The sequence below is a fragment of the Monodelphis domestica genome, chromosome 1 (genome assembly GCF_027887165.1).
Source record: "Monodelphis domestica isolate mMonDom1 chromosome 1, mMonDom1.pri, whole genome shotgun sequence".
NCBI lineage: Eukaryota > Metazoa > Chordata > Mammalia > Didelphimorphia > Didelphidae > Monodelphis > Monodelphis domestica.
The window spans coordinates 658,093,225-658,116,121 of record NC_077227.1 but is presented as its reverse complement, the minus strand read 5'-3'; the positions used below and the strand labels follow the sequence as shown (position 1 = coordinate 658,116,121).

The 22,897-nt window shown below is 37.9% G+C and overlaps 1 protein-coding gene across 3 annotated transcripts in view; it reads right to left on the bottom strand.

The window, feature by feature from the left end:
* The window catches only part of LHCGR (luteinizing hormone/choriogonadotropin receptor), a 77,841-nt gene that overhangs the window by 15,243 nt on the left and 39,701 nt on the right, over positions 1-22,897 (bottom strand). For 2 of the 3 annotated variants that reach the window (XM_007476844.3, XM_001382136.4), the window contains 3 exons: positions 20,932-21,006; positions 20,766-20,843; positions 4,988-5,056 (listed from right to left, as the gene is read on the bottom strand). In XM_007476844.3, the coding sequence (XP_007476906.1) occupies positions 4,988-5,056; positions 20,766-20,843; positions 20,932-21,006 (222 nt within the window). The remainder of the gene's footprint in view (positions 1-4,987; positions 5,057-20,765; positions 20,844-20,931; positions 21,007-22,897) is intronic. The other variant, XM_007476843.3, reaches the window with a different exon arrangement.

Genomic DNA, 22,897 nt, shown 5'->3' with positions numbered 1-22,897 from the left:
TTTCCAGTCTTTCCTATTTCCTGATCCCCTAGATAAACATCTTTCCCCCTTCAATATCAAGTTCCAAGATCCTCCCTTTTCTACCCTCCCACTTTGTTTATGCCTTAGTGCAAATTAATTAAAAATTTGTTACTGTTTTTCCTTTCTCATGACAAGAAGAAGTTTGTATTATTAACTTGATCTTTCTTTGGGAACCTAAAAGCTTAGCCCTCTCGTTAAAGGAACTTCAAACATCATGAAAGGGATATTTTTGAAACAAGAGTTTTTCTCTGAACCCTTGAAATCTGATTATGTAAATAGCTGCTTTTTCATCATTAGCTGGGAAGAGCCTTCAAGCCAGTAATGATGAGGGAGAGGTCAAGAAAAGAATAATGGAAATGGTTTTTTTTTTTCTTGATACTCCTCTTTTAGCCTTTTATGCCAATAAAACAAGAGGTTGGCCCTCTGGGTCCCAGGCCTTCAAGTCTGCCTGGTTCTGAATCACAAGGATGCTTGGGGAGTTTGTTTTTGGAGATGTATGATGGCGCGTCATATGGGCACCGTGTCCTCAATTTAGGGTATGTATACAGGCATTCTCTGACTATTTTTTTCCTGCTTACTGAGGGGTGTGTGTGTGAAAAAAAGGCCCTTTTTTGGACCACTAAACTGGAACTAAGAGGGCATACAAAAGATTCCAATGGAAGAATTGAAACTCAGTCTTTGTTCAGGTGGCCCTTATTTTCCCTACTTTGACTGCTGTGTGGCCTTGAGCACACAGTAGTTTTATGTCTTTTTTTCTCCTTTGCATTCTATTTCATCCTGTACCCACCCCAGTCTTAGGTGAGTGAATGTATAAGATGGCCTAGGAGATGACCTCATGAATTTCAAAACATCAGAAGGACCACCAGAAGCCAAAGAACTAAATTTCCCTTTCAGGCCTGTCTGGTGAGGAGCCAGCCCTAAGGCCAATTTGTTGGACACAGCCAAGGAGGGAATCAACTTCTATTCCTAGGCGCCATATCCCACAAGCAAGGGAGCAACTCCTCCATCAACTAGAACACACTAAGTAAGCCCCTTGGTGGGAGGAACATGTGTAGCCATTATACGGTTTGAGCATATTCTCTCCAGCCATAGAGGAAGAGTGTGATTCAAGGATTTCTCTTCTTCCTATGGGTTTAGTAAATATCTTTTTGTTAAAGTCAATTGGTATTAATTATCATTATCATTATCATTATCATTAATATCATTATTATTCAATATCATATCATATCATATCAATATCAATTCATATCAATATCATTAATAATCAATTAATTAATTAATTAATTGAGGAGATATCAACATTGGAGTGGAAATAATTAATACTGAAAAATAATATTAGAGGTCATAAATGTGTTTTTTCTTTCTTAAATGGGGGCATGTGCTGATCACATTGTCTTTTCTGGGCCAGTTTTGGCTAGTCCTACCGGCTGAGGACTAGCCAGGCTCAAAGTCTCTGGGCAGGGTGGTCTGGGCTAGCCATAATAAAGCAAGGCAGAAGGGAAGAGCTATGGTGCCTGGTCTGAGGATCCAAGTCAGTGTCCAGAAGTCTAGAGAGTAGCATCAGGAGCTGAGAGAGAAGGATTAAACTCTCCAGAAACTAGAGTGCTAAGAGTCAATAGAGGTCCCCTACAGAAGCTATTTGGATAGTTGCCTGAGGATTTTTGTTGCTTTTTTAAATTAGAGCTCCTTATGCTTAATTGTTCAGCTCTGAGCTGTTAACTGGGCCTTGTGAGTCTAAAAAGCCTTCTCTCTGTCAGTTTATATCCTAGCAAATATTTCTTCTAAGAGTAAATGGGAATTTGACTGCCCTCATGGTTCAAGTCTTTTGTCTTCTAGGTGGCACAGTGTATGGAGTGCCAGACCTGGAGTCAGGAAGACCTACTAAGTTCAAGGATGGCCTCAGAAACTTACTAGCTGTGTGACCCTGGGCAAGCCACTTAAATTCCATTTGCCTCTGTTTCCTTATTTGTAAAATGGGGATAATAACAGCATCCCATTTCCCCAGGGTTATTGTGAGGACAAAAATGAGATAATAATGAAGTACTTAGCACAGTGCCTGGTCCCTAGTAAGTTCTATATAAGAGTTAATTAGCTATTCTACTTCTAGTTAAGGTCATACTCCCAGAGCAGGAAAGGTGACTGGGGCCTTTGGATCCTCATTATAGAATTCTGGGTTATTCAGGAAAACAATTGATAAACTGCTAGCGAACCTATGCATTGTTCAGCCTTGCCATTACTATGGAGCTACATGGTAAATAGGCTTCCACTCAAGCCCTACTATGATGTCTCATTGTAGCAAGGCAGGTACAGGGAAGAGAGATGAGGAGATCCTAGCATGAAGCCAAAGAGACCTTTAAATAATTACTCTAATGGTGAATCTAGTATTTGTCCTCTAAGAACCAATGGGGTAAAATCCCCAAAGGTTGGGTTATTGACCAGATGATGACTTTTGGCTCAAATGAAGGCATGAAAATCTTCTATTAGTGTGCAGATGGGGTTTGGGGATCTATGCCATTGAAGGGAGGACCTCTGCCCAGGCTTTTAGGAGTCTTGAAGTCAGCAACGATTGGCTATTTAACCAGGCATTGGTCTCAGAGTGGAATCCTTTATGTCTTCTTGCCTTTCCTTTTGCTGGTCTCCAAATCATTCTTGTCATCTAAAAATCATCAATACACGGCAACCCACTTCCCCAGGGACTGTTTTTGGAATGCTTCTCCTAAGTGTGTTACTGTGGAAACTCTCAGCCCTTTCATAGTATCTTAGAATGCACGCATTTTGCACATTCCCATCCCTTGAGTATATTTTGACGTTCAAAGAGATCAGGTTGTCAGAGTCAATTGCTATTTGAAATCTAAATCAAATGGAGTTCCCTTTCCCAAGCTGCCACAGTTCTTCCTCAGGTTTCAGTTTGTTTTAATTATGTTCAGTTATGATCGTAAATCTTTCAAATTGGGCTATGTGAGTAAATAATCCCCGTGACAACCAGTTCAAATTAATTGTTCACATTTTCACAAGAGAGAGCTTTGCTTGGTTTATTAAAGCCCAGTTCTATTCCATCTACCATCATCTTTTTTATCTACACATTTTGTAATCCAGTCAAAAAACAAATAAATCGACCACACTTTCCCTGCTTTCTGCTTTGGGGAGCTATTCTGAATGGAGAGGTGAATTCCTTCAGCATGCCAGCACACATGTGACTGCTTTTTAGAATTCAATAGGAGAGGCTAAAAGAAAAAAAATGTCAGATTGGCCCATAAGCCACTAGAATGCTCTAGCAATAGCAGATACTAGTTATCTGAATTCTCTAGATAACTGAGAACAAATCAGAACCACAACAGCTTTAATAATAATAATGACTGTATAGTGCTTGGTTTATAATAAGAACTTACTAAATATTTGTTGACTGACTAATAATAATACCTAGAAATGACAGTACTTCAAAATGTACATTTTTCCCCTTTTCAGTTTGAATGAAAACAATGAAAACAAATCTGTGAAATGAATGAATGCATCAATGAAAATGTTCTTAAAATCTTCTTTCCAGATTTAAGTATAGTCTAATAAATATGACAGCATATATTTGCTCATCTCTGCTCTTACTGGGGTTTAGAATCATTGGTTCCAAATGTCACTGATTATTAGATAGATGGAGATTGAATTGCGTGAGCACTGAGTATGGGGCATAAACTCTAAATTATTTTTCTTTCTTTCTTTTCTTTTTTTTTAAATTTTATAGTATTTAATTTTTTTCTTTTTAAGCAAAATTAAAATTAATTTTTCTTTTTCTTTTCACAGGTGGAAATTGAATTCTGATTAATTGAAATTTTGTTGAACCAAATAACAGACAGGGTATGAGTATCTATGCATATTCATGGCAGAAACAAATTCAAATAACCCAAGTGCACCATGAATTAGACAAGCAACTGTACTGCTACATGTGAATCTCTATATATTCAAGGCATATGTGTATGTAGCTAAATCTATATATACAATGAGGTAAAAGTCAACCTTAGATATGGAGAATCACATAAAAAGGTATTTGGTTCAGATTTGAGAACCAACTATCTTGCTTCACTTATGGAATTTTAACTTTTATGGAATTTTAATTTATGGAGTCAGTAACTGTATGATTTTTTTTTAGTAATATGGACAGTCTCCTTTAATTTATTTCCATTTTAAAATAATCAAGTCCTTATGTAGATATACTTGTTGCAAGATTGTGTTTTTTTTAAAAATACCTTTCTATAGATATTTTACGTAGCACTGATATTGTAAAATTGGTTTTGTTTATCCTGTCCTTCATCACTGGGTCCACTGAGTCATCAACTGCACATAAGATCTTTCATTGCATTTGACATGAAGCCAAGAGACCAAAGAAAGGTGAAAGAAGAGGAAGCATGGTGGGGGCATGGTTCTGCTACTGAGTTAAAGGTGAATGACCTTTCTCTAAGCAAGGGTTGATCTAGGAACAAAGTGCTGTGGTGGGACTTGGAAAAGAACATTTAGGACCTGTTGGACAGCAGGAAAACAGGCTCCAGAAATCTAGCTTGCTTTTTCTGCTCTGGCTGTGGTCTGATTTCTGAATAGTGGAGCCTAGAAAGAAACCTCTTGAGAATTATGTTTCCCCTGCCCCCCACTAAAATTGTGCCTTCTCTGAAATACCATCTACCTGAAAAGGGGATTATAGAAGGAAGTTGTGAGATGAAGAAAGTATGAAGTGGAGTGCTGAATATTTAGCAAACTGTCAACCTCTATGTATAGAGGCAGCCTGCTCTGTCTTTGAAAGTAGGGTGCTTTGGGGTTTCCAGCCAGTCAGTTGCTTGGTAACATATGTGAAGTGCTGATGACTAACCACTTGAAAGTTTATTTTTACCTAGAGTTAGTTGCTGAAGATTGAATTTGATCTGGTCGCCAGATTAATGTTTCATTTTTATTCATGAGCTGCGGGAATAAGGAGAATACTTACAGTGAAATCAGTGTCGTCCCATTGAACGCATGGCTTTGTATTTCTTCAAATCCATTTCCATATAGTTTGCTGCAGAAAAGGGGGAGGTGAGATGGGGAATAGGGACAGAATAAACTCAAAGAAATGAGATTAAGAAATGGAAAACGATTCTTTTGGGTATTTGATACTAAGGAAATTACTATAATTCACACATACCTAGCTGCATGTCTCACTGACAGGAGGTTTAACTTCTGAGATTTTCAGCTTCCAGAGGCCAGGGAATATCTTTTGTTTTAGTTTAGTTTCTATGTCCAATATTGCGGGCATGTGGATATGGATGGGAGTCATTTTGAGACAATTCAATGGAATAGAATCAAATAAATTTTTTTAGCTAAAAGATTTTGGAGATCAACATGGTGTCCCAGTAGAAGGAGTAGTGATTGTGGAGTCAGAGGACCAAAGGTCAAAGCTTTTCTTCATTGTTTTTATCTTTGTAACTTTGGGGAAAGTCACTTAATCTAGGTCTCCCTCAGTTTTCTACAAAATAATGGTTCTTAAGCCCTTATGGTACAAAGAATTCCTAGAGTCACCCCCCAACTGTAAATAAACCATTGTGAAGGATAGTATGCTTTGATCTGCATCTGGTTCCAACAGTTTTTTCTTTGGAGGTGGATAACATTCTTTGTCATAAATCCTTCAGATTTGTCCTGAATCATTGAATTGCTGAGAGTAGCTAAGTCTTTCACAGTTTTCATCATACAGTATTGCTGTTACTGGGTACAATAGTCTCCTGGTTCTTCTTATTTCACTATGCATCAGTTCATGCAGATCTTTCCAGCTTTTTTTTTTCTGAAATCATCCTGCTCATCATTTCTTATAGCACAATAGTATTCCACCACCATCATATACCACAATTTGTTTAACCATTCTCCAGATGATGGACATCCCCTCAATTTCCAATTCTTTGCCACCACAAAAAATCTCTTTGACTACTGGCTGCTTCCCTATTGCCTATAAACATTACCATATCTCCCCTATCCACAAAACACCCTTATTTGATTTTTTCATCTCTGCTAACCATCATCCAATATCTTTCTTATTTTCTATGGCTAACTGCTTGAGAAGGCCATCTACAAAATATTCTTTCACTTCATTATCTCAAACTTTCTTCTTGACACTCCACTGAAACTGCTCTCTTCAAAGTTCCCAATGATCTTATAATTTTTAGATCCAAGAGCTTCTTCTCAATTTTCATCCTTCTTGATTTCTCTGCAGTGTTTGACATTCTTGGTAACCCTCTTCTTCTTGATACTCTCTTCTTTCTAGGTTTTTAGGACATAATTTTTCCTGGTTCTCCTACCTATTTTAATTCTCCTTCCCAGTCTCTCTCTCTCCCTCCCTCTTTCTCTCTCTCTCCTTCCTTTCCTCTCTCCCTCCTTCTATCCCTTTATCTCTCCCTTTTCTCCCCACTCCTTTATCCCTCCCTCTTTCTCCCTCCCTCTCTCCTTCCCTCTCTCTGTCTCTCTCTGCCTCTCAGTTTCTGTCTCTCTCTCTCTCTGTCTGTCTCTCTCTCTGTCTGTCTTGTCCCCCCCCTTATAATCTTTACCTTCTGCCTTAGAATTGGTACCGAGTATAAGTTCCAAGGCAGAAGAGCAATTAGGGCTAGGCAATTGGGGTTGTGATTTGTCCAGGGTCACACAATGAGAAAGTGTCTGAGCTCATTTTTGACCTCCCATTTCCAGGTCTGGTGCTCTATCCACTGAGCCACCTAGCTGCTTCCTTCTCAGTTTCTTTTGCTGGATCTTCATCAAGGTCATGCCCACTAACCTTAAATGTCTCAGAGGACTCTGTCCTGGGCCCTCTTCTCTCTGAATGCTATTTCATTTATTGATCTCATCAGCAACCATAGATTTAATTATCATCTCTCTGCTCATGATTCTCAAATCTACTATCCAACTCTACCCTCTCTACTGACATCTAGTCCCATATCTCCAACTGCCAATCAGACATCTAGAACTGAATATCCAAGAGACATCTTAAACTTAATATATTCAAAACTTAATTCGTATTTCTTCCTAAACCTCTCCACCAAACTTCTCTACTACTGTCAAGCGTACCATTATCTTTCTAGTCCACCAGTCTTATATCTAGATGTCATCCTTGACTCCTTACTATCTCTCCTCCCCCATATCCAGTCCGTTGCCAAGACCTATCTCTTTCACCTCTCTTGAACACCCACTTCCCTCCTTTGGTATGACCAAAGGTATGGTATGACTGATATAGGTCTCCATCTGAACTATTTCTTTTTTAAAAAAATTTATTTAATTAATTGATTTAGAATAATTTTCTATGGTTACAAGACTCATGTTCCTTCCCTCTCCTCCTCACATCCCCTCCTATATCTGACACACAATTCCACTGGTTTTAACATGTGCTATCGATCAAGACCCATTTCCTTATTATTAATATTTGCACTAGGGTGTTTGCACTAGGGTGATCTTTTAGAGTCTACTTTCTCAGTCATAGACCCACCGACCCATACGATCAAGCAGTTTTTTTTTTCTGTGTTTCTTTTCCCACAGTTCTTCCTCTGAATATGGATAGTGTTCTTTCTCATATCCATCTAGACCATTTCAATAGGCTGCTCATTGGCCTGCCTGCCAAAAGTCTCTTCCCACTCTGGTCCATTCTCCATTTTGTTGTGATTTTCGTAAAGTGTAGGTCTGACCATATAACCCTATGCCCACTCCAACTCTAGTGGGTCCTGATCATTTCTAACATCAAATACAAAACCATTTTTTTGGTCTTCCAAATCTTTCACCCTCCTGCCACACAAACCATTCCAGTCTTCTTATACTTTCCATCCCCAAACCTACTCAAAACATTTCAGTCAAGTGACACTTGGTCTTCCTGCTGTTCCTTGAACAAGAATATTTTATCATCTTATCTGTTACAAATGTTAAGTATGCTTTGATAGATGGACTCCAAAATATTTTATATGTTGTATACTTATTTTGAATGAGATTCCATTTTCCATTATTTCTTCTTGTATTTTGTTATTATTATGGAAAAATGCTTTTGGTTTTGTGGGTTTATTTTGTCTTGCATAAATCCAAGAAGATATAATTCGACAAGTTAAATATAAGCCTCCTTAGGGGTTCAAAATATTAGCAGAAATATAAAATGGAAAAGACATATCTGGACAGCAATTTTTTTTCTGAAAAAAGAACAAAATCTAGAAGTTTAAGTGGATTGCACTCTTTGTATGAATCAGCAGTGTGATGTGGTGACCAAAAAAGACAATTCACTCTTTGGCAGCATAAAAAGATCATTGCTTTTAGGAGCAGACCAGTAACAGTTCTGCCAGACTTGACCCTATTAGACCAAATCCATAGAACTGTGTTTGATTCTGGGTAACTCACTTAAGGAAGAATATTGCGAAGCCATAAAATATTTAGAAGAGGGAAAGGCCTCAAGTCCATGTCCTGTGAGAGTTACTTTAAGGAATGAGAAATGTTCAGTTTGGAGAAGATTCAGGGGGAGATATGATAGTCACATTCAAGTATTTGAAGGAATTTCATATGGAAGAGGACAGAATCAGAAATGATGGGCGAAATGAAAGGTGTGAAGATGCAAATTTAGGATTGTTGTCAGGAAAACCTTCCTAATAATAACAGCTTGTCTATGTAAAGCACTGCTCAAGTGTCCTAATACATTAGTTCTCTGAAAAAGGAGACTCAGCTTCTTTTTTTTTTTTTTTTTAAACCCTTACCTTCCGTCTTGGAGTCAATACTGTGTATTGGCTCCAAGGCAGAAGAGTGGTAAGGGCTAGGCAATGGGGGTCAAGTGACTTGCCCAGGGTCACACAGCTGGGAAGTGTCTGAGGCCAGATTGAACCTAGGACCTCCCGTCTCTAGGGCTAGCTCTCAATTCACTGAGCTACCCAGCTGCCCCCGAGACTCAGCTTCTTAAATGAGTAAGCTGACTATTTCCTGCTGGCTTGTGATAATGTCTCCTACCCTTGCTCTCTCCTTTCTTCCAGAATGTATTCCTTTTCCTTCTCCATTTATAAAAAAACATTTCTATGACCTTTGTCTTATTTAATTCTCCCCCCCAGTGGCTTTTGGGGAGCACCCACAAAGACAAATTATTAGTGTATTTGTCTATATGTGGACCTTGCTGTTCACAGTAACTGTGGGCATAAAACGTTGTGGGCAGATCATATTCTCATAAGCCTGCAATAATATATAGAGTGCAGATCTTCAAGTTTGTAAGGCCTAAGTGAATTCTGCCTCTGAAATTTCTTAACCATGTAATTCTTGGTAAATTACTTAATCTTTTTCACTCTCAGTTTCCTAATCTTTAAATGGGAAAATAATACCTGTGGCACTTATCTCTCACAGTGTTGTTGGGAGGATCAAATGAAATTATATATGTAAAGTATTTTTCAAACACCAAAGTGCTATGGAAATACCTTTTATCATTAATTATTGTTATGATATCATTTAAAGACAGTCCTTATTGCCTAAATGATCCAGGGGCTAGCACCTAGTATCTTGATATTTGTTTGTTCAATTGATTTGAACTTTGCAAATCCAGATTTTCATATATCAGGTTTGCTTCCTGTGAAGCATATTTGTATGTTTTGAAGATAGGCGAAAAGCTAACTCTGTGACTCACAATTATTCACATTTTGGGGCTATTGAGATGAAAAACTAATCTTTGTCAAATTAACTTGAGTGCCCTATGGTTTCTGGCATAATCCTTGCTTGAAAATCTTAATGGCAAAGTATTCTCTCCTCTCCCTTCCTCTGGATCTTTGGTAGATGTTTTCTTCCTCACCCTGGGCCACTGGAATGTTCTTAGCTAGCACAAAGGAGATGTGGAAGATGATCCTTTCTGAACATCTGGGCATCAATACTACTGCTATCGATTTGAGTACCAAAGACTACATTTAAAGTCCTTTCATCAACACCAACATAAGATCCTCATGACTTGGAGAGAATCAAGGGCAAATTTTGGTTGTGGTTGCCCAAGGTTACACAATTAGCTGGCAGAAGAATCAGAAAGCTTCAAGCTTTGGCATGAAGCAAGGAAAATAAACTGTCACAATTTGAGCTATTCAAAGATTAGCTTGGGCTGCCCTGGAAGGCAGAAGCTTCCCTCTCCCTGGAGGGTCTCCAGCCAATGGTGGATGATCACTTCTCTGCAGCAGAGAAGATTCTTGTTCAGTTAGATTGGATTAGTTGACTTCTGGGATCTATGCCTACTCAAAGATTCCGTGATTCAGGACTAAAACCTAGGTTTCTTGACCATTTGTCTGGCCTAATTAGATCCTTAGCTGCTGTAAAACAATCGGGTTTAATCAGAACTATGGAGTTCTTAGTCAAGATGCCCCACATCAGGTCACTTGGAACCAGAGCTCTAACTAAGGATTCCTACAGGTGAGGCAAATTAATCAAGAGGAGGAATGAAGTCTGGTTAGGCTTATCTATAGTAGAAGTGGTTTGGGGTCAGAGGTCCTTGAAGATGGGGAGGCTGAGAAAGTGGGAGACCAAGGTCCTTAAGGGAGTAAGAGATGGAGGAGCAGAAGAAAATAAAGTCAGGTTCTGTGCTTGTTTGGAAAGAGGAAGAATGACATGGAAATCCATAGATGACAGCAACACATTTCCAGAGAGGATAAAGTAAGCCTTAAGGAGAAGAGGTAGTTGCTAGGTGCCAATGGCACAGGAAAGAGTGTCTAAAAGTGACAGCAAGAGATAAAAAGTATATTGATAATGAAGAGCCAGGTCTCGAATTAGGAAGACATGAGTTCAAATCTGGATTCAGGCATGTGTGACTGTGGGCTAGTCATTTAACCTCTCTGCTTCACTTTCCTCATCTATAAAATGGGGTTAATAGGGGGCAGTTGGGTAGCTCAGTGGATTGAGAACCAGGCTCAGAGATGGGAGGTCCTGGGTTCAAATCTGGCCTCAGACACTTTCCAGCTATGTGACCTTGGGCAAGTCATTTTAACCCCCCATTGCCTAACCCTTACCACTCTTCTTCCTTGGAACCCATATACAGTATTGATTCCAAGATGGAAGGTAAGGACTAAAAAAATAAAAAATGGGGCCAATAGAGCACATAACTCCCAAAATTGTTGTGAAGATCAACTGAGATATTTGTAAAGTTCTTAACACAATGCTTGGTATTTAGTGGGTATTATAGAAATGCTAGATGTCATCTCATTATGAATATTCCTAGTTCTTTGTGTGGAAAAAGGGGCATCCAAACTCCAAGAGCATATGATGACATGCAGTAACTTCAGGAGAGAGCTAGGTTCTAGTGAATACTAGGAGGTGGAGAGAATGGATGAGGGGAAACTATAAAAGTGATTTCCAAATGGGACAATCAGGAGGGATGGTCTGGGAAGACAAGGATTGGGAAGGGTGAGGTAGGGTTGAGTTTGCTAGTGGGACAGGGAATCTCCATGGCTACTTGTCACTTCTGCTTCTCCACCAATCTCATGCAGATCTTAGCTGAGTTAGCCTCAGTGTGTGAGGTCAAGGAAGGTGTCCCTCGGGTTTGAGATCCTTGATTTCAAAGCTATTCCTCTTCCCCTTTGCAGCCACAAAGTCAAGAAGGGCTGGGGCCAGAGGGATGGAGGTGGCAGATTGGGAAAGGAGGTGGGAAAGGAGGTCAGTCATTGCAGTTTTAGGGAGAGGGAGAAGGAAGGAGAAGAGAGGTCAGAGTCACCCTCTGAGAAGCCTCGAGAATCCCTGTGATCTCTTCTAGAAAGAGAGGTGAGGGATAGTGAATGACAGTGGTGGCTGAGCCCATGCTGTCTGACCCAGCCTTCTAGAATGTTAGCTAGCCTACTCTACTCAATTTACAGAAGAAGAAACCGAGTTCCAGAGAGATGAAGTGATTTCCCCAACGTCACACAGCTAATCAGACAGCCTTGTCTCTTGGCTCCCAGTCCGGTATAGCTAGGACCAGGGCAGCTGGCTTCAGCTGTGATGCAGCTCAGTGACTTCTGATTAGGAGGGGATCATTTAAAAGCATCCTCTCTGAGACGCCTACAGGAAAAGGCAACGTGGCTCTATAGCACTTTAGCACTGACTTGCACAGCTCTGGCATCCGTCCTATGTAGCTACTCAGGCATCCCGTGAAATGTTTTGTTTTTAGCAAATGAGCTTAGAGTTGGTATGGATTTGAGCAAGGAGAGGGAAGAGGGGCCACATAGAGTGCGAACCTCAAATACCACTAATAATGAAAAGAGAAGGCTTGCTCTTATTATTTTCTAATTATGGAGTTGAACTTTAGAGCTGAGAAACCGATGCTTTTCTCCTTAAGTATAATACCATTACTTCAGTAGGGTACTCTGCATGATCCTTCACTCACAGAAGGGCTCATTCAGCTTAGAACAAGAGGACTAGCTAGGTAAATGACTAATCTCTCCCATTCCAATTGATCTGCTAACCTCTGAAGAGAATGGAAATCATAATGCCACTGTGGGCCATGATGGAAATGGCGGAATCCTCATTAATTTCTGAGGCAGGGCAATTACATCCCACTGGGGCATACTGATTACCCTTAAAATAATAACAATGATAAATTAATGGCACTACAATAAGAATATCATACAATTTTTGTGTGGAGGTTTGGCATTTTGTAGTAAAAAAGCATCCCATTTACCCCTTACATCTGTAGGATTGGCCACTCTTCTGGGCTGCTCAAGTTCTTGAGCTTGTGCTAGTCCTTCTCCTCCTAAGTGATCTTGGCTCTAGTTTGTATATGTCTGTATCTGTACATGTTGTCTCCCCTTGGGACTGTAAGCTCTCTGAGGGTAGGGACTTTTTCTCTTTGCTTTTGTTGTCCCAGCACCTAGCACAGTGCCTGGGACATAACAGCGATTTACAAATCCTTACTGATTAAATTAACCTGTGACAGCCATAATATTGGCTGTAATTAATATCTTCCCATTCTGCTTTTTCTCCTTTCTTTTCTTCCGTCTCTTCTCCAGCCCCTATACCCAACACTACTCCCCTTAGGCTGCATGATATTAAGTTGTACTGTTTTGCCCTATATATACTTTACTTCATATTCTATTCATTTTCAGTTTTTATTCAACATCAGATGGGCTAACATAATCACCGGGGCTGGGCAGTTTTGCAGGGGGAGTAGGAAGATAGTTATTTCCAACAGAAATAAAGAGGACATTAACCTCTTTCCTGCTTGGAGGCTGCTTATGACAATTAATTAAAAAAAACAGATCCAGAACTTCTGGTCTTATGTCCCAAACTGAGTCAAATATTCTGAGTATAGATCTAGTTGACTTGATGGGTAAGAGAGAGAAAGCAAGAGTTGAAACCTCTAATGTCCAATATTCTGTGTGTCCCTAGGAACAACTCATATATTGGGCTGTGCTAAAAACTTCCTGAGGTCTTGGGTGTGATGCCAGTGCATTACAAAGTCAGTGACAATTGAGCCCTTGATAATGTTCCCTGAGACTTTCTCTATTCTTTATGGCAGTAGTATGAAAGTCAAATAGAAATGGGGGCCACTAAACTGTACAGAAAAAATCCATGAACATTATCCATGTTTTATTGTATTTTTATTTATTTTGTTAAATATATTCCAATTACATTAAAAAAACTAACCCTTACCTTCTACCTTGAAATTAATACTGTGTATTGGTTCTAAGGCAGAAGAGTAGTAAGGGCTGGGCAATGAGGATTAAGTGACTTGTCCAGGGTCACACAGCTAGGCAGTATTTAAGGACAGATTTGAACCTAGTATCTCGTGCCTCTAAGCTCTGGTTCTCAATCGCTGAGTCCCCTAGCTGCCTCCACAGATGACATTTATCTGTTTTGGGTCCCACTTAAGAGTATTGTGGGTTGCATATGGAATGTATGTGTTTGATTCTGACACATTGGCTCTAAGGTACCCCCAGTCCAAGGTTATAGGACTTGATAAAAGATGGATTGGAGGCATTTTTGAGGCTGGAGCTGGAAAGGCCTAAGTGGAAACTAAGATCATAGATTTAGAATTATAAGGTCCCTTAGGCTTTCTAATATAACTGAATCTTCCTCCTTTAAAGATGAGAAAGTGCATAGAAGTTAAATGTCATACCCAAAGTTGCAAAGGTAAGAAATAACTGAGGTGGGATTTGAACCCAAGTTCTTCAACTCCATATCCAGTGCAATTTCCACTGACCCATTCATGTGGTTAAGTCTACTTTCTGAGGACCAACTTACCAAGTATAAAGGTTCATCACTAGTAAGCTAGTCATTTGGTGATGAATTCTTTGGCTACATCAGTCCATGAAACAAAGAAAAATACTAAACAGTTCTTAGTTCTTTGCAGCTGCTTTTTGCTTTTGCAGTAAAAATGGCAGAATGGTTCAAAAGGAGACAGAGGTTGTTTAGAATTATGTAGTTTTAAAGTTGTCTAACCTAACTGTTGGTTCTGCCTAAATATGAGATATGTGTCCAGAAGCCAATGAATAGACATACTGCTGAAGGTGTTTATTCAAATTAATCTTGATATTCTTGCTATAAATGAAACCAGAAGTCATAATGGAAAGATTCAGCTTAATGGAAAGATGACTCATAGATCTTTCTAGGAGAGGCAAATAAAGAGCTGGAGGAGTTATATCATATGTACAAAGACAATAAGAAGCATCATTTCACAAGACACTTTTTCACCATTTTAGTTGGAGTGCTTGTGATGAACATTTATAAAAAGACCACCATGAAGATAATTGTAGCTTATGTGCCAACATATGTGCCAACATTATGTGCCAACAATTTTATGTAGATGATGAGGAGGTAGAGATAATCTATGAACAAGTGAGTAAGGCCTTCCAAATTAAATTCCTATATTTTAAATTTCAATGACTTCAATGTAAAAATGGGAATGGAGGAGAATTTTGAAAAATAACATCGTGAAATATGAATCAAATTAAGTAACAAAACCACCAAAGACTTAAATAAAAGCCTCACACGCCTATATTTCACAATTACTTTCTTTAAGAAGAAAGTTGGAAGACATTCTGCTTGATCACTAAATAATATCACAAAAGTGGAATTGATTATATCTTAATGGACAGGAAACTATTAGTTACCAATGTTGGAATAATTTCTTAATGAGTAATGTGTATATAATTAGATATTGACTTATTAGAGCAAAGATAAATATCAGAAGTAAATTAGAATGATTATAAATTAAAAGAATATGTGGGGGACAAATGAAAGTACTATAACTTGGACTATTTGAAAAAAACTCTTGATACCACAAAATGGGAAGTGGTAGGAAAAAACAGATATGAAATGATATCCTTTTTTAGAAAAATTTAATTGATGACCCATCACTATACTGAGGAGAAACTGCTGCAGACAGCAAAGACTAGGTTTCTTTGCTAAGTAGTTTAGGATATAAGCTCATTTATAAAGTCTTATAGAGCAGGACACTGGAAGTTTATGTACAATAGAGTTTAAAGTAATAGCAAGAAATATCATTGGGAAAATCACATTTATAGGAAACTTGGCAAAAAATCCAAGTAAACCAGTTCATCCTAAGAGTAGTAAGGAATCAAACTAGAAGGAGGTTAATAAATGAAAAATGCTAACCATCTTTTGAGATTTCTATGACAAACTATTCTGCCCATTGATGACATTAAAGTTACCATATTTTCATTCTAACATAACAGTCCTCAGTATGCCACATGGAGAAATAAAAATGGTACTAGAACAAAAATGGAAGATCAGATCAACTATCCCATATATACACAGAGGAGGTTCATGTCAGAGATGATAAAATTTTGAGAGCATTGAGGGATCAATTATCAATATATATGAGAGATAGAGGAGAATATGAAATAATAGAAAATCATTGTCCTTATTATGACTAAGAAACAAGGATTGAGAAAATTTGGAAGACTGTCATCCCATAGACCTACAATTGCACAAAATCTCTAAGAGAAAAATCTACGCACATGTTGAGAGCATCCTTGATGAATGTATGAGAAGGCAACTGGAAGGATTTTGTAAATGATACATCTTCACAGCCATGAGTCAAGTGAAGTCAACAAGCATTCATTAAGTGCTTATGATGTGCTGGGCACTATGCTAAACCCTGGATTGACTGAAATGTGTAGAGAATACAAGATACCCCTGTGCTTGTTATTGTAAAAAATTGTTTCAATGGGGTAGAATGTTACTTTAAAGACTCTTTTCCAATAAGATATCATCCTTATATATGTCAAAGTTAATTGAAAGTCCTCTGGTTATAAATATCAAATGAGGTATAAAACAAAGAGATGTAAACTTGCTAAAGGAGTATGACACCATCATACATAGAATCTAAATTGAAGAGGAATCCCCTGTATACAGATGATGAGGTCCTCCAATTGATCCTGTTTGCAAATGACATTGTGCTGACTGCATCAATCCCTGGAGCACTGCAGAGCCTTCTCAATAAGAGCCATAATTACTCAAAAGAATTTGGTTTAATAGTCACGCAGAAAAGCCAAGTGGATAAAGAGGATTGCTCATTTTTCAGAATATGATCGCCTGGTGGCTGAACATAGCTTGCCAGTGTGCTGGCCCTGGAGTTCAGGAGACCTAAGTTCAAAGCCAGCCTCAGATGCTGCCTCTGTCAGATCTGTGAAATGGTGGGATAATGTAATTAAGTGCTTTGTTATCCTTAAAGCACTCTATATACAGGCTAGCTATTGTAATAGTTTTTATTAGTACATATATCTTGGACAAACACTATATATAGATGCATAATGAGCTGGGGCCAGAATTGAATGGGAGGAGACTGCGTTACACGACATTTGGAAAATTATATTGTGTTCTTAATTGTCCTAAATTTCTCTATAAAACAAAGACCCGTATTTTGGACATCAATATTTTTCCAGAAAAGCCACATCACCGGAACACATATGTAATACCATAGCTAATAAAGAATGCAACTTATGAGACACTGAAGGACAACAGAGAGACACATGGTGGGCATTAAAAGGTTGTTACACATTATTTAATAAAGAATTATACAGGAGAAGCGTGTAGAAGGAATTAGCAAAAAGGAGATGGCTATATTGAGATCAAGAGATAATAAACTGGTGCATTGGTAGCCACGTAATTGCAATAAGACTAAAAGAAGGCTATTAGGTAGCAGGTTTGGTAGACTTGCTGTCGAAGATTTATGGGAGGGATATAGACAGACAAGAGCCACACAGGATGAGAAATTGTGAATGATCTCAATTGTGCTATAACGGGGCATTCCCATGTCAGGGACATCATTGGAAAAATGGAAACATTAAAGAATGAAGGGTCAATGTAATAAAAACCCCTCCTTATGGTAGGCTTCTATAGCCATAGCCATTCATTTAAAATGCTTGTTCCAGTATTTAATTGGCCTGAACCTACCTATCCAACCTCTATCTCACATGACTTCTTTCTTCCTTTTATATTAATCTCCTCAAATATCCCCTTCACACGCCATGGGAAACTTACTGCCATTCAGCCTCTGAATTTGTTTCCTTATCCATAAAATTCTCTTATCCAGAGTTAGACTAGCTGAAGTCCAAGGTTTCTCCCAGCCCTGAACGACTAGGATTTCATAACTTTAAGCCTCACCTCCTCCATGAAGTTGTCCTCAATGATTTTTCTCTCTCCTTTCATGGAAACCTCATAGCACTTGTTGTCTTTATGGGAGGGATGTCATTCTCTCTCTTCCTGCTACCTGTTCTACCTAAGTCATTTAGAATCACATCATACTTAGCTGAGAAGCTACCGATCATATCCTGATTCAAGTAAGACTGTTCTAAATCATTCCAGATGCATGCATCTAAGTCTGTCTCTCCTCTTTGAAGAGATAGACCTTCTAGGAAGGAGATATCACATTTTCCAATGGATAGGAAAGCATTCACCTTATGATGTTGCCTAGCACCAGGTTTCTATGCCACTTCTTGGCCATCCTCTTGCAATGCAGCTTATGCTCCAGTCGTCATCCTCATTTCTCCATCATTTCAGCTTTGGACTTCACCCCTGGATCCCCGTCCTCTGAAAGCTAAGCTTTGCCCGGGTTTTATGCCACCTCCCAGGCATCTTGATACCATTTCCCCCTCTTTCTCCACCTCTTTCCAGCTCTTCTTTATGAATTGTTTTCCGCCATGAGAATGTAAAATCATTGAAGATAGGAGTGGGAATGGGAATGTTATGTTTAGAACTGTGTTTTAGGAGTATCATTTTGGCAAATCTGTGGAAAATGAGTTGGAGAAAGGGAGAGACTGAAAGCAGGGAGATAATTCAGAAGCTATTACAAAAGTCCAGAAGAGAGGTGATAAGGACCTAAACTATAATAGCTCCTGTGTGAGGAGAGAAAGGAATGAAAATAAGGTGTGTGAAGAATGTTGAATCAGCAAGTTTTGTCAATTGAATAGATATAGGGATGAGGGAAAAGGGAATATCAAAGATGACTACCAAGTTAGGAAGCTGGGTTACTGTGATGATGGCATTGAAGTCGAGGAATAATGAAATTTGGAGGCATGATGGTTTTGGGGAAAAAGATGAGTTTTGTTTTAGACGTGTCGAGTTCAAGATTCTTAGGGCATGCAGGTGGAGATGGCCAATAGACAATTTGTGATACAAGATTGGAGTTTAGGGGATAGATAAGAAATGGATCTAGAGATCTGTGACTTTTCTGCAAAGAGATCATTATTGAATCCTTAGGAGTATATGAACTCACTAAGGGAGTAGAGAGAGAAGAGAAGAAGGTTCAGGACAAAGGCTTGGGGATGCTTATATTTCATAAGTATGAGAATGATGATGATCCTGTAAAGGAAACTGAGAACAATAGGTCAGATAGAGAGGAGAACCATTTAGAGAATAATGGAAAAAATAGGACTAAAGATTGACAGAATTCAGGTGAAAATTTGTTCAGTTATATTTGATTCTTTGTGACCCCATTTGGAGTTTTCTTGGCAAAGGAATTGAAGTGGTTTGTCATTTTCTTCTCCAGCTCATTTTGCAGATGAGGAAACTGAGGCAAATAAGGTTAAGTGACTTTCTTAGGATCACATAGCTAGTAAGAGTCTAAAGTCAGATTTAAACTCAGGAAGAGGAATCTTCCTGACTCCAGGCCTAGTACTCTATCCATTGAACCATCTGGTCACCATAGGTAAAAATAGTTTTCAAAGAATAAGAGAAAAATCTGGAATTTCATCAGTGTGGGGAAACTATGTGCTGTAATTCCCTTTGCTAATATAGATAGCAATCTATGATTTAGTAGATAATTTTTGAAAGCTTAAATTTAATTGTGTTACATTAAAATATCCATGTAACTATCACCTGCCCTCCTCTACCCACATTAGAGAATGTATCATTTGAAAAAAAAGATATATGCATGCTATCTATCTTCTATCTCTCTCTCTCTCTCTCTCTCTCTCTCTCTATCATCTATCTATCTATCTTCTATCTATCTATCTTCTATCTATCTATCTATCATCTATCTATCTTCTATCTATCTATCATCTATCTATCATCTATCTATCTATTATCTATCTATCTATCTATCATCTATCTATCTATCTATCTATCTATCTATCTTCTATCTATCTATCTATCATCTATCTATCTATCTATCTATCTATCTATCTATCTTCTATCTATCTATCTATCATCTATCTATCTATCTATCTATCTATCTATCTACCTTTCTATCTATCTGTGTATATTTAACTACATCTATTTCTATTTATCGGTTCTTTCTCTGGAGGTGGACATACACAAATCATTCTTCAAACAATATTTCTGTTGCTGTATATAATATTCTCTTGAGTTCTGCTTGGTTCTGGTTTTATTCTTCATAACTTCATATAGATCTTTATGTGTTTTTAAAAAAATTAACCTGTTTGTCTTTTTTGGGGGGGTTCCATCATATTAAATCATTATTGATTAGAGAAATGCAAATAAAAACAACTCTCAGATATTGTTTCATCCCTATCAAATTGGCTAAAATGATAAAAGGGAAAAATAACAAATGTTGGAGAAGATGTGGAAAAATGGAGAAGACTAATTCACTGTCGGTGGAACTATGAATTGATCTAACCATTTTGGAGATCAATCTGGACTTATGTCCAAAGAGTTATAAAACTGCATTTGCTTTTTGACCCAGCAATACTACTATTAAGTTTATTTCCTAAGGTAAATTGGGAAAAAGAAAAAGAACCTATGTACTCTAAAATATTTAAAGCAGCTCTCTTTGTGGTGGCAAATAACTGGAAGTTGAAGGGATGCCTATTAATTGAGTAGATAATTTATACAGATAATATACTATTAAGATGTTATAGTTGATAAAATGGTAGACTTGGAATTGGGAAGATCTGAGTTCAAATTCTGATCCAGATATATATTAACTGAGTGACCTTGGGCAAAATACTTTAACCTCTATCTGCCTCAGTTTCTTCATGGCTAAATATAACTAAAAGGGTTGAAACTGGAGTGTTTATCCAGTACCTAAGTATCTCCTCAATACAAGAGAAAATAAATGAGTTAATTAGCTAGATGTGTTATCCAGATCACTCCTTTGACTAAAATTCATACTGAGCCAGCACATTATCTTGGGATCATTTGTCATGGGCACAATTTGAACAGATCATTATTCCTATTCTTTACTCTTAGCTTTGTGTAGAGAACAATGTTAATTTTGGTTAAGAAAGAAAAACCTTCTAATCAGTGAAAAACCTTGAGCTAGAGGTACGAAAAGTACTGTTGCTAAGAGGCTCTGGGTCTTAGAGCTTACTTACAGTGTCGCAGATTCGTTATTCATCCCTTGAAAAGCATTTCCTGGGATGGTGGTTATGTGTAAGTTATCACAAATTTCCCTTGAGGATAGAAATGAGAAATATTTACTTTCCAAATTTTGATGACAAATGTGAAACTGTTATGCATAGCAATTAGCCTAGTACTTACAAAATGAAATTAAATTCAGCTGAGAAGATTTTCGTAACATCTGGGAGCTTTTGTATGCCTGTGTTACAGATGCTCCTGCAAGGGAAAGGTGAAGGGAGCTGGGGATTAAGGCACTAAAAGAGAAAACAAAAAGAAAACCTGCAAAAGACTCAACTTTGCAGAAAGTAAAAGGGGAAATCGTTAAAATAAAAATTTTAAACTATGGAATTTGACTTTGATTACACTTTTGGTGATGCACATTCTCTGAGCCTAAAAGCACCTGAGCATTGAGGGTAGATAAAGTTCAGACAGATATTGCAGAAACTAAATCTAATCCCAGATTTTCTACTTACTAGCTATAGAACTTTGGGCATTTGAGCCTTAGTTTCTTCATCTTTAAAATGAGGATAATATTTGCCTGGCCTACCTCAGAGGAATGCAGATTATAAACTGTCAAATGTGATATAAATTTGACTTATAATTACAAAAATAATTGTGATGACCACAAACTCTACAGAGTATTCAAATAAGGCTTTGCCTAATGCAGTGTAGAGTTGAGAGATTACTTTTTTCCTTCCCTACTTGGTCCAGTAGGATGAGCACTATGGCTGATTTTAGCTCACACTGAGTTTGTGGTCAACTATAATTTTGTGGGCCTTCTACATAATTCATATTTATGTTTAGCTAGACTCCCCACACCTATCTTTATGATGGTGTCTTTCTTCCTTTTTAGTTTACTTATAGAACTGGTTTGTCCCTCCTACTCATGGAGCCAAAGGTCATTAACTTCATTTCATTGATACTAAGGGACTACATTTGTCAATAATTTCATACAAGCTCATGAGCATTTATGAGGAAAGTGAAGGTTCTAGGAAATCACTAGAAATCTTCCCTAAATCATCTGAGAGAGATAAATTTCCATCTCTAGCCATAATCTGCTTTAGTGCATATTTATACAAACTCTCCATCTTTTCTTCATTTATTTGCACTCTTAATTGCTAAATTCAAGACAGTTTCTTAATCTTTATCCTTCTTGACTCTACTGAAGCATTTGGCATTAATTACTCTCTCCTCCTAGACATTCCCTCTTCCCTTGGATTTCAGGGCACATTTTTCTCTGGGTTGTCTTCCTGTTTAACATTTCTTTTCAGTCTCTTTTGCTAATTGTCATCCATATCCTGCTCCTTTTGTGAGAACAGACTTTCTGAGGCCCTCTTCCCTCTTTACACTCTCAAGGATTTGATCTTCTACTTCATTGGGTTCAATTATCATCTCTATGCAGATGATTTCCAAATCTAGATATCTAACCCTCTTCATTCTCCTGAGCTCTGGTCCCATATTGCCTTGCCTTACAGATGTCCCATAGATATCTCATCTTCATCATTTTCCTCTCAAACCCACTCCTTCAAACTTTCCCATATCCGTTGAGAGAGCCACTATCTTTCTGGTAACCCAGACTCTCCACTTTGGCATAGTTATTGACTCTTTTCTCTCCACTGCCTTTATCTTTATCATTCTTGCTTCTAACTTTACAACATATCTTCTAGCCATCTCCTTCTCTTTACTATGTGACCACTATCCAAATTCAGGTCATTATCATCTCTCACCTAGACAGTTGAAATAACCTTCTAATTGATTTCAGGCTCTTAACTCTCCAATCCATCACACACACACAGCTATAAGGTATTTCTTTCTTTTAAAAATTTATTATTAGCATTTATTCCATCACTTTCTTTTTTTGTCCTTCATTATTAATTTTTTTGCTGTTTAAGTTTAAAAATTTTGTTTTTTTTTGTCATGTAAAACACACTTCCATATTGGTTATTTTTGTAAGAGCATACTCATACATAACCAAAATTCCAAAATAAAACCAAAGATAAACTGCTGTGAAAGATGACTCCAATTCTTCTTTCTCTGGAGGTGGAAAGCATTCCCCATCATAAGTCTTTCAGGATTGTCTCCAATCTTTGCATTGCTGAGAACTACA